Raw genomic sequence first — 11,539 nt, 5'->3', positions numbered from 1 at the left:
GGCTCATCATTCCCTCATGTAGCCTCGGTCCGCCCCTGCTGACAGAGAAGAAAACATCCACCCTCCTCTTCCTCAGCTGCAGCTTCATCCTCCAGCTGCCGTGATGTCTGCTGGCTGCTCGGACCTCCTCCTCCTGTGAATCAGACGCCATCATGAAGCGTCTCTCCATCCTCTGAGCGCGTATCTGCCTCACCTGCGGACTCCGGGACACTTGATCACCTGCAGGTTTTGTCGGCCTCGTCCATCCTTCATCATCCTCCTCTTCATCAGCAGACATGTTGTTTAGGCAGGATCCGTGACGCCGCGCTGACTGCTGATGGATGGAAGGAGCCGGAGGAGCGGGTAGAATGACGCTCGGCACGTAAGATGGAGGCTTTTGTTTCCTTATCTTGGTTTTTAATCCGTATTTATTCAGAACATGGCCTGAGCCTGAGCTCGTTATTCAGAGGACATGACGTGCTGCACGCGGCGGACAGCTGCAGCAGGTGTGCCTGCTCGGTGTTTTTCCATGAGCGGTCAGGCTGGACTCTCAGCTGCTCAGCTCATCAAACTGTGCTGGTGTGAGCGGTGAGCAGGTAGACATGATGGGCTTCAGGCCGGAATCAGTCACAGCGGGGTTTACAGCACCATCATCAGCCTCCTCTGAGACACATTCGTATTTTAATGGAGGAGGTAATCATTTCAGTTAGAGAGCCTTCATCGAACTGTCCACAAACATTTGGCCATGTACAGCAGATCGGCATCTGCACAGATCTGTTTTAATCAGGACTTTGATGTAAAAAAAAAAAAAAAACAAACACAAACAAAACAAAAACAAACAAAACATAGCTGCTCATTTATTTCCATGCATCGATTAATCGATCACTTCTTTTTTGACTCTAATGTTCAGGGCAAACAGACACCTAACCGGCTGATTATCAGTTATTGGATAAAAACGTAACTGATTTTTAAAAAAATTACATTATGTATGAAAAGCAAATAAAGTAAATTAAATCTGGAGTTTTGTAATTCTCTAATAAACTCATGTAAATCAACATATCAGATTTTAGTTGCTGAACAGTTTGAACAAAAACTGAGAAAGTTTCTGGCAGTGTGAGAGCATGATGATGAACATTTGTAATTTTATGACATTATAACAATAATTAATTAGTCATTCAGTAAAAAGTGCTTTGTGGTCATTATTAATTATTAGTATCCTGGTTATGGATGAAGTAAACTGTTCGCTTTGAGTCCTTTGTGTTTATATCAGAGTGGAATTAATCCAGATCAATAATTTAAATGTACATTTAAATTTACAGTTAAGCTGTTTTCAAATGTCTGCATGTGTTGTTTATAATATGAAAAATTTACAGCAGGGTTAAATTACAGCTGGAGGCTTATTTAAGTAATTATTAAAGGTAACCTTATTCTGTTCGTTTCCCGCTTCATACTCTTATTCCTGGACTCTTCTAGAGTAGCTTTGCATGATTGAGAGTTAAAAATAATCTCTTTAGGAATATTTAGTGTGTGATGGTTAATAAGGAAAAGCACAGGTCTGCATTAATTATCAGTTACACCTTATACTAAATCATTTGGGGCGTGAAATGTCAGAAAGCTAAACACGCCACAAACCTAAATAATTCAGAGTGATTTATGTTTACTCTCTTTTGGTGACGCTTTAGTTTAAACTGCGTTGTCCTGCTTCCCTCGTTTACCTACCCACCATCAGTCAAGATGGATGTGGTTGCTAAGGTTAAATCCAGAAGAGTAAACACAACGGCAGCCATAAACAGAATCTCCTCTGAGAGCTTCTTCACATCCTTAAAGAGCGACCTCAGAGGAGAGCCGGCTCTCTATGGAGGATTAATCAAATCAGCTGCAGCACTGACTGGGAATTAAGTCCTGAGGTGGAGATGAGGACGGTGATGATGAATAGTTCCATGTGGTGGAGTTTGTCTTGTACCTGAGAGGAAAACATGCAACTGTGTTTCCATAAAACAGTCCTGAGCACTGCTGCCTCTGACATTTCCTGGATTTTAAGAAAACATAAACAGCTTCCTCACTTTTTTAATATCTGGAGATTCTACATTTCCCCAGACGTGACTTCTGAAGTGGAACTACGGCTTCATTAACGCTCCTGTCCATGATTTCAAGTCCCAAGCAGAATTCCTACTGAGCAAAGATCACCCTCTGTAAATGTTTTAATTAGAACTCAGAGATGAGCATGGCTGTGACGTGAACAAACCATAATCACATACTGTGTATGCTACCGTTGTATATAGTGTATTATCTTACGTATCTTTTTATTTGTTTGTATTTTATTTGTATTTTTTGTATTTTCCTTCTGACCTAAGTTGAGGTAACACAAAAATTTCCTCGTTGTGGGATCAATAGTCTTATCTTATCTTATCTTATCTTATCTTATCTTATTTAAACTCACCAGTGTGACTCTCAGCTAACTTATTTACTGCTAACTATCTGATATCCAAACAACAAACCAAACTTTCAAACTTCCTACCAACTTACCAACCGACCATATCCCTCACTCTTTATCTCAATGCCAATCCACAAACAAGCTTCTGGAGCTGTGTATCAATGACACAAATTCTGACTAACCCTGCAATCTATTTAAGCTCCCTGTGCAACATCAACAAACTCTTATTAATGACTTCTTTTGCCTTTAACTGAACTACAGTCAGAGTTTGAATGCAATGAAACTACTAGTGTAGCTAAATTAAAGCTAGCTGGCTATCCACCCATGCATCCTGGTAGTGCTCCAGAAAACAGTAATAGACATTTCATTGGTGAAGTAATTTGGTGCTGAGATTGTATTTTACTAGCAATAATATTACAAGGTTATTTTGTCATATTAGTTGATGATGCTAAGTTAGCAACCCAACTGTGGCATTTGGGTAGTACGGCTGACCTTATCTATTCAGGACACATTTATAGCTAGTAATCCATCAACATTAGCATGCAAGTTAGCATTAACTAATATTAGGCACAGTCGATTTTGATTTTCAAATCTAAACGAAGAATGACTAGCCTGTCACTAATTTTCACCTGATGTTGGCTACAACATTGAGACAGGTGGGCCTCATGAGATAAAGCAGTTTCTATCTTTTGTTAGCACACCTGCCAACCTACCACTCAGCCAACTATTAATCAATCAATTTTCCTAACCACTTGACTTGCCAATCTAATAACCTATGGTGCTTTCACAAACCAGCTATTCTACCCAATGACCTCATCTACCTACCTACTATCTGTTCACACACCAACGACCCATTCTCCTAACTACCTACCTTTGTATCTATCAAAAAATTTGCCATTAACCTACGTATCTCGCCAATAAAACAAATCTCATTACTTCTTGAGCCTCACACCTTTCTGAAAGATGACCAGCAGTAGTCTATCTAACCACCAAACAACCAACAAACCTTTTTATTTTGCATGTCTGAACTATTAATTGTTGAGTAATAACTTGGTGTAGGGATTGTGAGGAGCTGTCGATTGTATCTGGTAATCAGGAGTATTGTTGGGATAAATAAACAATTTATGTTGAAAAATATTTCCCAAACATTAATTTGGTTGTGGTTTTTCTAATGCCAAATGTCTGTGTCTCCACAGCTGCTCTCTGACCCAGCAGTACAGCAATGGTGTATGCCCAGACATCAAACACAGTCGGTGTCAATCCCTCCATCTACTTGCCATCGTTCATGTATCAGATGTCATTTAACTACTCCAAGAGAGAAAACTCAACTGTCCTGGCAACCTTACCCACAACTCCCCTCTGCAGCCTCGAGGGCACGTCCACCGGCCAGTTGAATACTACCTCTGTCCCTGATGAGCTGACTTCAGGTGAGGTTGCCGTCCTAGGCTTGGTATTTGGGGTTCTATGGCTGGTCTCCATCTTGGGAAATGCCCTCGTATGCCTGGTCATCCACCGAAGCCGACGGACTCAGTCCACAACCAACTACTTTGTGGTGTCTATGGCCTGCGCGGACCTGCTCATGAGCCTCGGTTGTGCCCCATTCGTCCTCTTGCAGGTTGCCTCTGGACGTTGGCCAATGAGCACAGCAGCTTGCAAGGCTGTGCGCTATCTACAGCACCTTTGTCCAGGTGTGCAGGTCTACGTCCTGCTTTCGATCTCAATAGACCGCTTCTACACAATCGTCTATCCCCTCAGCTTCAAAGTGTCCAGAGAAAAGGCAAAGAAGATGATTCTGGCTTCGTGGTTATTTGATGCAGCCTTCGTCTCCCCCTGCCTCTTCTTCTATGGATCTACATCTACAGACAGTCATTGTGACTTTTTCCTTCCTGAGAGCTGGGGCAGCATAGTCTACGCAGCAGTTCACCTTCTCATTGGTTTTCTGGTCCCTGCTGGATTGATCATATCATTCTATCAGAGGGTGGTCAGGTACATCTGGAGGATCAGTGCTGATGGCCACACTGTGCGGCGGACAATGAACATTGTCCCGCGGACTAAAGTCAAGACCATCAAAATGTTCCTTATGCTTAATTCTGTTTTCTTCCTCACCTGGACACCCTTCTATCTTGCCCAACTGTGGCATCCGAGGGAGTCTGATGGGCCCAGCAGGCAGGGACTGCTTTTCTTCACAGCCATCTCCTGGATCTCCTTCAGCTCCACAGCATCCAAACCCACCCTGTATTCTGTCTACAATGCAAACTTCAGACGTGGCATGCGGGAGACATTCTGCATGTCATCCATGAAATGCTACCGCAGTAATGCCTACACCATCACCGCGAGCTCCCGCATGGCCAAAAAGAATTATGTTGGGGTGGTGGACATCCCAGTGCAAGCAAAGATGGTGACTAAAGACTCGGTCTACGATACATTTGACCGAGAAGCTAAAGAAAAGAAGGTAGCTTGGCCCACTAATGCGAACCCTCCAAATACCTTTGTGTGAATGAGCTTGGACAGCTTTAAAACTGAACTCACAAACATAAACTTGTCTAACATAGCAGTGCCAGTGGTGGCAGGTGAATTAGCTGGAGGCTAACATGCTAGCACTGTATTTAAGTAAAAGGTTTACCGAATGTGTTCAGATTGTATAAAGGGCTTTTTGTGATGTGAGAAACCCTATAGCAGCCATATTGGTGATTTTTATACTTCAGATTTCAATCAGAATTTGTTTTCGTGCTGTGTTTTGATGGATCATTCTCCATGGATAAATTGCATTTTGTGTTTTGATGTCAACTTGTTAGCTAGCTAACTTTCTGTGTGGTCATCGATCATAAAAGTCTTGTAACTGCATCTGGTTTGCTACAGTAATGTACGTGGTAGATGCTAATGTTAGTAAAGGCTGAAATGTTAACAATGACATTATCTGCTTTGTCACAATGACTGAGTAACGGTGAGCTGGTTAGATACCAAAGCCCGGGATCCAAGCTTGTTCAAATAAACTGGGCTGAATCATTGGAATACAATCAGGATCAATTGTGACTTTAACAACCATGTCAGCAAGACCCATTCAGGTTCAAACTTAGCTGAGTGGTCATAGCTAAACATGACAACATGCAGACACTGTTTGATTCGGTTCAGTTTCAGAATGGTGCTTAGTTCTTAAACAGCATCAAGGCAGAGCTCGTTTGGTGTGGATCGGTAGCTTAAATCTTAAAGTGCGATTGCAGAGGGACTTAAGTCCTGTAATTTCTGATTGAGATGAGTTCCTCAACATCATCCTCAGCACTGCTGTGTGGAAACGCTCGACAAGGATAGAACCTGAACATTTGTCCTCCTTCCAGTGTGCTGAAATATCCAGACTTGAGATCAAATGGATGTTTGTAGCTGTGATCAGTTCTCATGAAGTTTGATCAGTGTGATTAAAGATGATTTGTTATATGAAGGAAATTTATGAGTTTTTGTGGGAATATCCAGGAAAATGTTCCAGAAGACAAAAGACAGAGAAACAGAAGCAAGCTTTTAGAGAATGAAATTTAATGAAGTCAGTAAAGTCATTGCTGCACAATCACCTCTTTCTGTTTTTAAGGCATTGGTAAATCTGAGACTTGTGCACGTTAATGTGTGGATATCTGAAATCTGCATATACATTACAGATCAGGGGTGAGCTGCAACATTGCTGCAAAGTTACGAGCATTAGTTGGTCCTAACATTAGGTCAGTGCACCACATAATCCACTGCGTCATCGTGTATTTGACTAAAGCTCAAAAACACTGAGAAATTCTAGGATTTGCTTGGATCTCTTTCAGCAGCAGTGACCTGCTGTGATCTACAGGTGTCACTCACCTGTGTTACAGCAGCAGCTTGATAGAGGTGCTCTTGTTTGCTTATGGTCAGATAATCAAGTCCATTGATTAACTGATATGGATGCAGTAACAACGCACTGAGGTTTTCACACAGTGCCTCTGCAGACTGCTCAGTGTGTAATAAATGATGACACAATGGGAAACATCACATGCTTCTCTTAGTCTCAGGTTATGTTTACCTGATTCTGTGACTTGCTGAGCCTCACCTGAGTTTTTATTGTGTGGACCTTGTTTTTCATGGAAGGTAAATGTGTGTACCAACTTGCACTTTAAATGTTCCACAGTCCCTGCAGAATGAACACGGTGCAGTTGCTGCACTAACATCAGTGCAATCAGATCCCATAGTCTTGAGACTGTGTTTCATCCAAAGTCCCTCTCTTCCTTCCTGCAGACAGTCACAGCACTTCCTGCGAGTCTGCATTAATCTGCACATTGTTTACGGGACACTCATTACCTGCTGTAAGTACAAATGTTTGTGATCCATGCATGAATCTAACTATCCCGTCCTCAGATTCATGCATGAACAGAAGATACTCTGAGCTTCACTGAGGATCAAACAGTTTATTTATTTATTTGCTCTTAGACATTTTAAACTCACATTTTCTACAATCTTAAAACAAAGTGCTTCAGCTATGTTTACAAAGGTGCACAAAAAAAAAAAAAAAAAAAAGAGCTTACAAGCTGTTCAGAAACAAGATTTCAGATTTTAGTGCGTGAAAAGAAGCCGCGGGCGCCGACCTGCTCGCTGCTGGTTTAGTCAGTCCTTCAGCTCACAAACGTTATCAGGATCATACCAGAGGAAAGCCCGGCTTGACCCGATGACCAGACAACAATAACACAGCAGCTGTCCAACAGCTGCACACACACACACACACACACACACACACACACACACACACACACACACACACACACACACGTGTCACTATAAGAGTTTAGAAACAGGAGTAAGTCATGTGACCTGCAAACCACCACAGAAAGACATTGATCCTCAGTTCAGAGCATGTATTTGTGTTCTCAAGTTTAACATCTTTATTCACTGGAATGGTGATTAAGCTTCAGCTCCACAAACAACTTTCTGCTGCTTCTGTGTGAAGATGTCGGATCTGACCTGCAGCCAGGAGCTTTTGTCCCCCCCCCCTGCTGGCTGTGAGGGTTACTACATGCACTGTACGAGGAGGTGAACCTCCGTGCTGAGAAGAGGGAGGTTTATTCTCTGGAGGTTTAAAGGTCTCATGAGTCCTGTGTGAGTGATGAAATGCAGGAGAAGAGCAGGAGAAGGAGGAGGAAAAGCGTCTAACTCTGCCCATTGCTGCTACTGATGTTGTTGTTCTTGCTGTTCTTGGACGTCTTGTTGCCACCGCTTGGAGGCATTTTCTGCTCGTCTCCGGTGAGCAGAGCTTTAATCTCTGATGGAATCTTGCCCTGATCCATGGCCGAACACCACTGCTTGTACTGCAGGAGGACGACAGGAGACAAGTGAACAGCAAGTTAACAGTCTATATACGATGAATATATATGACGAGCATCTGACCTGACCTTCATCGTGTTCTCATAACCACTGGAAACTAAAAGCACAGCTGAAGTTAAACTCCTGACTCATCGCCCAGAGAGCTGCAGTTGTACCTGTCCAGGTGACTGTGGTCGTGTTTTTACTCTCAACAGAAACTGGGTGAAGTAATGTTAATTGTGACATTTGTGTGCGCCCCATTTTCAAACTTTATTTAAATACCAGGAAACGGAGTGCAGAGAGACTTGTGTGTTTAAACTGGGAGTGTCTGACCTTTGTGGTCAGTGTTATGAAGCTTCTCTTTGGCACAGAGCTCAATCATGTGTTTGAAATCTGAGTTCATGTCTAACTGGTGTCTCACCATCTCAAGCTCCTCCCGCAGGGCGCAGATGGCTCTCTCCTTACTGGAAACCAACTCCTCCAGGTACTGGTACCTTAGCTTCTTCCGGGCTCGGCACTCGCGGGCGCTCTGCCGGCTTCGCTCCAGTTTGGCCTTCAGGTCGATTTTGGCAGGTTTACGGCCGCGTTTTCCCGGCTTCTTCACTTTGCCCGCCATCTGATGACAAGCAGACACGAGCGATAAATTAGACACAGGACAGAGACACCACCAGCAGACACCACCAGGTCTGTTAATGTGCTTTGAGCAGAGAGGTGATACCTGTTATTTCTGACTGGATTGGTTGAGCCAGCCTGGATGTGCTAAAGTTCATTTACAGTGAAAGCTCTCAAATTAGCTTCCAGATTAGACCTGAATGAGCAGAGTTGGCAAAAGTACACACATTCTCTACAATACTACTGTTAAAAAAATACTCCAGTAAAAGTTGAAATTTTATTCAAGTAAAAGTAAAAAAAAAAGTACCTGCTCTGAAATGTACTCAGAGAAAGAAAAAGTAGCTCCTCAAAGAACATTTCCTCCATCTATTTTTATGCAGCATTGACTGAACCTTGTGTTATATGAATGTCATGACATAACAATATTAGTTGATATGAATACAAACTTTATTTCAGTCTAAATTTTATTTCCAATAATTGTACTCAGCTTGAATCGGTTAAGTAGAACATGAGCAGGAAGGAAAATAAAAACTCTGTTTTCTGGTGCCTGCATTGTAGAGGGTGACTTTACTTTTAAACAGCAAAATGAATGCAGTCAGGGGCTAAAGTGGATTCAGCAGGTGGGTGAACACTAAAATCAGTTTTAATTGCTCAGTGTTGGGGGAAAAAAATCATAACTCACTATATTTTCTACTGAGAGCTCCAGTAAATTTTCTTAGTGTACAGGCTGTGATCAGCTGACCTGCTGCTCTTTGTGGATTTACACACCTGAATTCAACCAGATGTTTCATGAGTTGTCCTGGCTGATTTCCATACACTCACAGTACACTGTTTATGCTGTCTTTATATTAGACACTATAAAGTTGGTATGAAGGTGGAATTCAGTGAATGAGTCTCAGCATCATAAGCTAAAATTCAAATGAATCTCTGCTACACTTCATGTAAAGTAAATCTGACCATGGAACCACAGCCACTGTGCACCAGTCACATACTGTTCTTTACTTTAAATCCATCACAGTTTAGCAAACTAACCTGTTTATCCTGCACTAACCTGCAGATGATTTTCATGCAGGCCTTAAATAACACAGTTAAGTCTACCTAAGTTTGTTTAGCATGTTTCACAATATGAAAAAACACAGTTGCACATGTACAGACCCAATATCTGATTGGATAACATACTTGATGAGGACTTACGAGTAAGCTTTAAATGAGCCGTCCTTTTAAATCTAAGCTCTCTTCTTCGTTTCCTGTCCTTTCTTATCTTTCTCCATCTCTGAGTGTAGTTAGCCCTCTTTCTTTTCTCTCCCTGTGAAATACAGAAGCTAAACCTTTAGCTAGCAACTGTGTGACAAACTGCACACAAACAGTTCGTGTGTTTGCTGATGTTTGTTAAAGTGCTGCATTTCAAATTACCTAACACAAAATGTTACTCCCTTTATACTCGCTCCTCTTCAGTAGCTAGCTAGATGCTGAAGTACCGTGAACACAACCTATGGACACCTGCAGTCGTTCTAGTGTTGTGTTAAAAAATAAAAATTTAAAAACGTAATAAATGAATAAATAAATCAAAACTCCGGCCCACTGTAACCCCTGACTACATCTCTTTTTATGCCACATCGCCTGGTGATTAATAAACGAACGGGATTTCCTTTTATGTGTTTCTGTTTAGGCTCAGATCGGTTTTAAGTTTGGAGGCTCGCAGTGACTGAAATAATGACTCCCCTCAAATCAGTTAAAGGAAAAGTAATGAGCCTGTCTGAAACAGTGACGAGTAGAAAGTTAAGATATTTGTTTAAACATGCAGGGAGTAAAAGTTAAAAAGTAGTCAGGAAAAAAAAACCTACTCAAGTAAACTACAGATACAGTAACAAAGTATTTCTGACTGACTTCTACTCACCAATCAGAACACTGGAAAACAGCGTCAGCAGTCCTGAAGTCCCCCAGACCTCGGTGTGAGGACAGCAGGAAGGTTTTTTTTTAATAATATCTGACAGCTGATGAATATCAGCATTAAATAAATAAACTTCTTGTGAGCTGCAGACAGTCTACAGCAGGTTTGTTGTTCTATAAATAATAATTTCTTATCCTTCCTGAAATAAACATGTTTACGGCACGGGGAGCTAACGTAGCCTCGGTTAGCACACAGGATACACTGCTGTAATCTAGCTCATTAAAGTAATTCCTTCTTTAACCTCCTAAGACCCGAACTCTTCCACTGAATGCATTTTTAATTTCTCTTTGATATTTGGGTATATTGGGGCCCGATGGATGTAAAAACAATTTTTGTTTTTAAGAAAAATGAGAGCCATATATAAGCATAGTCGTTTAAATTTTTGATAGACCAGTAGCAGTATGTCCTTGTAAGTGGATATCAGGCCCTTGTAGAGCAAAATTCAGTATTTTGGTCTAAATAACCCAAAATGTGATGTCCACATATGTGGACGGCAGGTCCTAGGAGGTTAACGACACTATCGACACTGACAAAGGTGAAGTGACCAGACGTTGACTAGTTAAAGCTACTAATTAGTACCCCGCAGTTTCCTTTAGCCGTTAGCAGTCCTTAGCTAGCTCACCTTGTTGTCTTCCATGTTGCTAACGCGCAGGCTGCCGTTAGGTCCGCTCAGAGATCACACTGTGTTCCCGGAAGTCTGGACGGAACGAACCGGCTCGGTATCATCAGCGAGGGCTCCAGAAGCAGCTCATCAATCAGTCTGATCACCGATCAGTCTGACAGCTCCCTGCTTTGTTTACATCTGCTGACGTCTACGCGTTTACGTCACTTTTTTTTTTTACAAACAAAACTTTATTAAATAAAATAATGGAACAAAGACAGCTACCACCAAACCGGAAATAGTGAGATGGTAAAATAAATAAATAACGTCAAACCCGAGTAAATAGTCAGATAAAAACTAATTATATTCTTAACAAGTATATTAAAATATATCTGACACACTCAAACGTTTAATGTTCAGAAGCCAAATATTAACAATTCGAAAATCTGTAAGTTAGCAGTAACAAATTATATTTATATGTAATAAATAAGCTCCAGCTTTAGTTTAATATTGAATGTATTTATACCATTTTATATGTTTAATGTGCATAAACAGTATATCTACTTAAACCCTAGTGTAATCAAAGAAGTTACCACGCCTCGTGATATCGCCTTTAAAAAGCTTGTTCATTTTACTCTGGTGAAGAAATGAATTG

At 41.5% G+C, this 11,539-nt stretch overlaps 2 protein-coding genes across 3 annotated transcripts; one reads left to right on the top strand and one right to left on the bottom strand.

The window, feature by feature from the left end:
* Positions 1-247: 247 nt before the first annotated feature.
* On the top strand, positions 248-6,092 carry gpr19 (G protein-coupled receptor 19). The gene is made up of 2 exons (XM_040048312.1): positions 248-361; positions 3,610-6,092. Exon 2 carries the CDS (start codon positions 3,636-3,638, stop codon positions 4,908-4,910), a length of 1,275 nt encoding a protein of 424 aa, XP_039904246.1. The 5' UTR covers positions 248-361; positions 3,610-3,635; the 3' UTR covers positions 4,911-6,092.
* Positions 6,093-6,816: 724 nt separating this feature from the next.
* Positions 6,817-11,119, bottom strand: crebl2 (cAMP responsive element binding protein-like 2). Of its 2 annotated transcripts, none has more exons than XM_040048318.1 (3): positions 10,906-11,119; positions 8,142-8,336; positions 6,817-7,725 (listed from the first exon to the last, which is right to left on the bottom strand). In XM_040048318.1, the coding sequence occupies exons 1-3, from the start codon at positions 10,918-10,920 to the stop codon at positions 7,567-7,569; spliced, it is 369 nt and encodes a 122-aa protein (XP_039904252.1). In that variant the 5' UTR covers positions 10,921-11,119; the 3' UTR covers positions 6,817-7,566. The 2 variants fall into 2 exon arrangements, with proteins under 2 accessions (XP_039904252.1, XP_039904253.1); XM_040048319.1 differs by lacking the exon at positions 10,906-11,119 and adding an exon at positions 10,230-10,284.
* Between the last annotated feature and the right edge of the window lie 420 nt (positions 11,120-11,539).

This window comes from Simochromis diagramma, unplaced genomic scaffold (assembly GCF_900408965.1).
Source record: "Simochromis diagramma unplaced genomic scaffold, fSimDia1.1 OVJJ01000557.1, whole genome shotgun sequence".
In the NCBI taxonomy this organism is placed as follows: domain Eukaryota; kingdom Metazoa; phylum Chordata; class Actinopteri; order Cichliformes; family Cichlidae; genus Simochromis; species Simochromis diagramma.
This window is presented reverse-complemented; position numbering and strand designations above follow the sequence as displayed.

Coding starts and splice junctions, on each gene's coding strand:
- gpr19 (XM_040048312.1), top strand. CDS start 3,636: ATGGTGTATGCCCAGACATCAAACACAGTCGGTGTCAATCCCTCCATC.
- crebl2 (XM_040048318.1), bottom strand. Junction 7,726..8,141: donor TGCGGGAGGAGCTTGAGATG/GTGAGACACCAG, acceptor GTCCTCCTGCAG/TACAAGCAGTGGTGTTCGGC.